This window comes from Arachis duranensis, chromosome 2 (assembly GCF_000817695.3).
Source record: "Arachis duranensis cultivar V14167 chromosome 2, aradu.V14167.gnm2.J7QH, whole genome shotgun sequence".
Taxonomy (NCBI): Eukaryota; Viridiplantae; Streptophyta; class Magnoliopsida; order Fabales; family Fabaceae; genus Arachis; species Arachis duranensis.
The window spans coordinates 69,592,597-69,599,312 of NC_029773.3; the positions used below are offsets into that span (position 1 = coordinate 69,592,597).

The following is a 6,716-nucleotide window of genomic DNA, read 5'->3' on the forward strand; positions in this document are numbered from 1 at the left end:
GAATGGATAAAAATATACATAAATTTTTATATGGTGAATAGATGTATATTTTAATTTTTTAATATGAGTCACTACTAGAAAATTAGTTATTACAGACAGATATTTTCGACGGATTTTATTCCACGAAAATACAGATCGAATTTCAGAGGGATTTTTTTGTCGAAAAATAAAAAATATAAATTAATATAAATTATAGACGGAAAACAAAATTCATCGATATTTCTGCCTGTAAAATTAATTATTTTCGTAAGAAATAGTTACAAACGAAAAATCCGTCTGTAATTAAATAAATGAAACGCTGCATTTTATTAAATTATTACGGACAAAAATTTATCTATAATTTAAAATATTCCGTCGATAATTTTGAGGTAAACCTAACTCTCCCTTTATCCTCTCGAGCTCTACACTCCAAATGAGAGCTTCAGAGTCATCTTCCTCTCCATTCACGCTCCAAACCTTTCTCCTCAGCGCCTTTATCCACCGCATTCTTCCATCATCAACACCTTTGGGACTTTCATCACTCTCGTCGTCGTCAATCATCGCTGTTCCCATCCTGTCCCTTCTCTTCCCCTCTTTTACGAGGACAAACCCTAATCCTCCTTCAACGAATTTTTCTTCTCTTCAAACCTAACACCGATGGTGAGTATTTGAATTTTCTACTATATTTTCTCCCAGTTTTTGATACATGAAATTTCATTATTACAATATAATTTTCATGTCGTGTTAGTTTAATTGATGTTTAATTTCATTTTCAATTTGGGATTAAGCTAGCGTTTGCCTTTGATTTTGTGATTTATTTGGTTGCTATGATGAATTTTTTATTTAATCAAAGCATTTGGAATGATGCACGTAAGATGTTTGATGAAAAGTCTCAGAAACGGGATATTGATTTGGAATGACACATTTGGCAATGATTGGTATATGAGTGTAAGAAAAATGTGTGGGAAAAAAGTGGGAAAGAGGAAGAGGAATATGCCCCACTAATGATCAAGTTTACATTGAAGAAAATAATGAGCAATAGATTAGTATATTATTAGAATTTAGGCTATTTATGTTTACGACTTCATGCCTTTTATGCTTGCTTAGTGTTTATTACTTATGCATAACTGTTGGACTATATGTGAACATGTACACCTTTCTTTATTTATTTAGTTTTAATGTGGTGCACCTTTCTTTATTTTTGTCAACAGGGATTTGCTCTTTTATTTTTCATTCTTGTATTCTTTCGGTCCACATCTTTTGTTCTTTTTCTTCTTGTTCCTTTTCTTATTATAATCAATCTAGATTTTTAATTATATATAATTAAATAATAATTTTCAATTATATATACATAATTCATGCATTCGGTTATATTTTCATTTCTTAATTTAGTTTGTGTTTGTGCAGTAAACTGATTACAAATAGAATCTCTAGTCATGCTAAATGAGTTTTGGCACAATTAATAAGTTTTGAGTAATTTTGACACACTTAATAAGTTTTGAGTAATTTGAGGAACCTAGAGAATATTAAGTAATTTATATTGGACATTATTTTTATCAATTAAGCAAGAAACTCCAGAATTTTAAATAGAAATACATGTGCTAGTTTTGTCACATTTACCGACATTTTCAGCAAGGCAAGTTTGAGATTCACCAATCTATATATATAAAGCTCATTTAAGTAAAATTCAAGTGCACAAGTATTCAAATTGAAGTTGGAACATGGACGTGTAGCACTAAACTTTGCATGCTGTTGTTTGTATTTGTGTTGCATTATTTGGTATCTCTGTACGATTCATCTTCTTTTGGTTTTTGTAACAGAGACTGGCAGTGAGGATGATGGCCTTTTGGATCTGAGTGAAGATGATTTTTTTTTTCGTTGGGAGTTCTAGTGATGAAGCAAATACAAATGATGAATGGACAGACAAAAGTACGAGGTGGGTAGAGATGTTTTACAACTTAAGCAGTTATTATATTATGAAAATTCATATACTCGCAGCAAGGTAAACGATGTTAAGAAGAGCAACTGGAGTATACCTGTTTGTGATGCTAGTATGGTCAAATTGAAGCCAGTAAATGGGTGTCAATGAGTGGTCAAATTGTTGATGCTAGTATGGTCAAATTGAAGCAATATAAACGATGTTAAGAAGAGCAACTTAGTTACAAGAGTTTATTAGTAGTGGGTGTTAGCTGTTAGTACTGATGCTTTTCTATAAATATATATAGTGCTAGCCCCCTGTTTCAATATACATATTACTCCATCTGTTTCTGCTCTTTCACTTATTATTCTCTCCATTCTTTTTCTTCTTGTGAGATTCACTAATTAACAAACAAGAACATGAAGTGGTGGGTGTCAATGCCAAAGGTGGAGTTGCATGCTCATCTCAATGGATCCATTAGAGACTCCACACTGCTGTATGTATATCCATATCTCTATCTTCTGATTTTTATCATCCTTTTATTCTTTTTTTAATTATTATCTATATTCATTTATTTTGCAGAGAACTCATAAAGGCCTTAGGTGAAAAGGGAGTTATAAATTTCTCTCAAGTGGCATGTGGTTCTCTTTATGTTCCTACTTGATTTTGATTCTTGATGCATTGTGTGTAAGCCTTTTAGCTCAATTTTGTTAACAATAGCATCCATAGTAAGGGACAAAAAGGCATATCTACGAGTTAGTTATTAACAATGTCTTATATTCTCGCATGTTGCATTATTGGAATCTATTTTAAATTATTTATATCTTTCAAGAGAAAATTAAAACATGATATGACAATTTAACTGCTTTCATTTTTGTACACATTTTTTTAATTATAATTTATAAATCTATTGGGTTTCGTCTGTTAATATACAAAAGTAGAAAATTTAGATAAGCTGTGTTCTTTGGAGCCCTGTTTCTAATTTGAATTTTAATCTACACATGCCAACTGTTTCTCTTTGATAGATTCTGCATCATGAAATTTCCAAGTTATTGCAGAGAGCAGGCTTCTAGTGCATCTGGCAAAGCAGTGTCTGGTGGCATGTCCAGTGATGAAAAAAAATCAGGTATGCAATATGAGCAGTAATTGCTTTTCTCCTTATTTTTTTATTTAATAGTATCTTTTGCCCATTCTTTTAGAGACAGATTTCTGCTAGAGCTTTAATGCCCCTTCCTCGCCCCTCAAACAAGAAGCTGTCAAGGTGTAAATATATCAACCATTTTAAAATACCCCCATTTTAAAATGGTAAATCTTATGATAACTATGAATATGCTAGTTATGACAACACTTAAAAAGTATAGTTTAAATTAAGATCATACTTTTATATTAACTGGTAACTTTTTTAATTTAATCACACTTTTATATTAACTGGCACGGTTTAGTTCGAGTTGGTTAGAGCGATGGATGAAAGAAACTGAAAACAGAGATTTAGCCATGAATTAAGAATTTAGACCTTAGGAATATGCATTGGTTTATACACAGTTTGAATTTTCAAGATTCATACCATTGTGTAAAAATATTTATGGTCTTGTTGACTTGATGTTATCATCTAATTTATGTATGCAGTTCTTTCTCATCTTTTCATTTTCTTTCAGTATTCTTGTCTTGTCAACAGGATTGCTCAACTGTTTTAGCCAACTAACAGTCGTCTTGATGCGACCATCAGTCTAACTGACCTAATTTAATTGTTCTCTGCCAGATTTGCCAAGTCTTGATTGCAATGCGGAGGGGTGATAACTTAAGGGCTGAGGTTCTAAATTTATTGCATAAGCATATATCCCTTGATCATATGTTGTGTTGTGAAATCCATCTTGGAAATTTTATCTGCTTTGGTTGATCACCCTTAATGATATCTTGTGGACCTCGTATTACTCTATTGAAAATGCTAACTTAAGAATGTTCTCCTTTGCCACTTGTGAAATGTCAGGATTATATGCTTTTTGACCCTTTCATATATCATGGGATGGCTGAACTGCATGACAAGCACAGAGAAATGCGCCTTGGTGTTGATAACACGTCTTATGAGGTAAAAAACAAATGATTGTTATTCCTCTACATTGGCAATGTTTCTGCGATTTCTTCTGACTTCAAGTCGAACTGCAGGAATTGTTGGCATTGGAGGAGCGAATTGGAGATGTCAGCACTGGATTGAGCGAGGATGTCATTATGAAGTCGATGAAACAGCAAATATACATGTCTGTTATGGCGGAGTCTTCTACAGATCTTGAACCTTGTTGTATCTGTCAGGTAAAAGTTATGGTCTCAGCTAATTAAGGTGCAATTACAAGTTGGGAAGGAAACAACTCAATGAGTAAAAGGGAGTCTGTCTTACTCTTGAAGCCCTTTTCTTATTCTATCTTTTCCTCCCAAGACCCAAATTCCCCAACACACCCTTAAAGTAAAGAGGGGATTCTCTCCCAATTGACAGCATCATTGCTCCATTTGAAGTTGAGACAGATTGAGATTTTTCAGGTAAGAATCTCTATCCTTTCTCATTTTTTCATTCTGTTGTGAACTGAAATGCAGCTAACTAACAGCTGCCATAAACAGGAGGAAAATAAAATCCTAGAGAAAACACACCGCCAAAAGATTTTGGAAGTTGAAAAGCTTAGCCCAACTATTTAAGAACTCGAGGAAACCATCTTAGCAAGCGGAGCCACTACTAATGCCATTCGTGATTACCAACGGCGGATTTTTGAGCTGCTAGTAGGCATATCTTGAACTCATTTTCTCATATAATATCTGACTGGTTAGTATGTGTGGTAACTTGGAGTTGCACCATCATGCTGGAGGAGAAGAAAACATTGGAGAGGGAACTAGCAAGGGCAAAAATGGACTTGGTATAGTTTTAGTATGGTTCAGATGAGGACTATGATGATGAGGATGAAGATGACACTGAAGATTATAGCTGATAGTTTTAGTTTGGTCGAACAATATACTGGAAATTATAGTTGATGATTAATACATTTTGTTTATATTTTGAATTACATTGACTTGCTTGTTTATAGTACTTTTCTTTTAGTTTGATAATACGATGAATTTGTTTATATTTTGAAATATTATAAATATTCTAATACAAATTAGATAAAATTTTGTACTAAATTTATATTTATTTTGTATGAAAATAAGTTTATTTTGTAATTAGAAAAATAAAAAATTTTATTTTACTTTACGGATGGATTTACAGACGGATTTTCTGTCTGTAATCAGAGTGTAAGATGATTTTTCAAAGTTCAAATTACAGACAGAAAATCTGTCGAAAAATCCGTCTGTAATTATAGACGGAAAATCTATCTGAAAATCTGTTTATAGACGGAAAATCTGTCTGAAAATTCGTCTGTAATTACAGACAGAAAATCCGTCTGTAACTGGTAAAAATCCGTCGGTAATTTTTCGACAGAAAAAAATCCGTCGGTAAATAATTTCCGACGGGGCTTTTACAGAAGGACAAAATCTGTCGGTAATTTTGTCGGTAACAAAAAATCCGTCTGTAATAAAGACTAAATCTGTCTGTAAATCTATCTGTATTAATCCATTTTTTAGTTGTGAGTCATTTGTACACATTAATATTAAGTGCTATTGTTATTTCTATTTTTTTATCATTTGAGTAATTTTTTAACGGTAGTAACTGTCAGGTAACTGTGCGTGTGACGTGACCTTTTTTATGGTGACGTTAAAAACTAAATGATAAATTATTAAATTTGTTAAATTTAAATAAAAAAATTTTACAAGTAATTTAGAATCTTTGTTCTTTTCTTTTTTTTTCTCCAAAAAGTGAATGTGGATGGGATATAATTCAGAAATAGCTGTTAGGACTATGCTCGAAGTAAATTTTGGATAAGAAAAGAAGATAATAAAGATTCTAAATCACTTGTAATTTTTTTTATTATTAGAATTTAATAAATTTAATAATTTATTATTTAGTTTTTACTGTATTATAAAAGGGTAATGTCATACCATGTACAGAGTCACTTAGTAGTCACTGTTGCCAAAAAAGTTACTCATGCGACAAAAGAATAATAGAAATGACAACAAAGTTTGATATTAATGTATATAAATAACTTATTAAAAAATTAGAGTATACATTTGTCCACTGTATAAAAATCTATGTATATTTTTGTCCATTTTTTCTATATATAAGAGAGAGAAAGAGTAATTATCGCATTCTCATATTGATAAAACAAATCCAAAATAAATAGAGTCTACTAAAAACAACTTCAGTTATATAGAAGATTTTGTTTGAGCACATTAAAAAAATTTCATACCTAAAGTGACACGGTTTATATTTTTTGGATTTTTTATTTCATTATTGAAGAAGAAGGTGAGATTTACCTAGTTATTAGAAGCGATAGTGTTTCAGAGGAATCTGGGGTACTTATTTTCAAAAACACAATACGCAAAGCTTGTATTCTTCTGATAATATGCAAAATGCGTATTGCTTGCATGGTCGACACGCGTTGACTCCCTGTAAACCCGTAAATGCGGTACGTAATTACTCTATCTCTCTTCAATTTGCATACACCTTCAACCCCAATTTTACATTTTTGAGTTTCCTTTCTTTCTACCCTCTTTTCTACTCTCTAATGGTTCTATAAATGTGTATTTGTCAAGCCTTTTTTTTTCTAAAAGTAAACGAGTTATTTTAATAATAGTAATGTAAGTAGTAGATCAATTGTGTGGTTTTTTTAATATGAAGTAGAAAAAATATAATAATAATATTTATGTTATTATTTAAATTAAATAGTGTTTATTAGTGGTG

General features: G+C 31.5%; 1 protein-coding gene across 3 annotated transcripts; it reads left to right on the forward strand.

Moving 5' to 3' along the window:
* Positions 1-366: 366 nt before the first annotated feature.
* On the forward strand, positions 367-4,962 carry LOC107474802 (E3 ubiquitin-protein ligase MBR2). 3 transcript variants are annotated; one of them, XR_008006107.1, is made up of 7 exons: positions 367-639; positions 1,800-1,915; positions 2,293-2,393; positions 3,657-3,707; positions 3,885-3,983; positions 4,061-4,429; positions 4,508-4,962. XR_008006107.1 is itself a non-coding variant. In XM_021135526.2 (5 exons), exons 1-4 carry the CDS (start codon positions 3,009-3,011, stop codon positions 4,229-4,231), a joined length of 336 nt encoding a protein of 111 aa, XP_020991185.2. In that variant the 5' UTR covers positions 2,551-3,008; the 3' UTR covers positions 4,232-4,429; positions 4,508-4,962. The 3 variants fall into 3 exon arrangements, 1 of the variants encoding a protein (XP_020991185.2); XR_008006106.1 differs by having other exon boundaries at positions 1,800-2,393; XM_021135526.2 differs by lacking the exons at positions 367-639; positions 1,800-1,915; positions 2,293-2,393 and adding an exon at positions 2,551-3,023.
* The last annotated feature ends 1,754 nt before the right edge of the window (positions 4,963-6,716 follow it).

Coding starts and splice junctions, on each gene's coding strand:
- LOC107474802 (XM_021135526.2), top strand. Junction 3,708..3,884: donor GTGATAACTTAAGGGCTGAG/GTTCTAAATTTA, acceptor GTGAAATGTCAG/GATTATATGCTTTTTGACCC. Junction 3,984..4,060: donor TTGATAACACGTCTTATGAG/GTAAAAAACAAA, acceptor GTCGAACTGCAG/GAATTGTTGGCATTGGAGGA.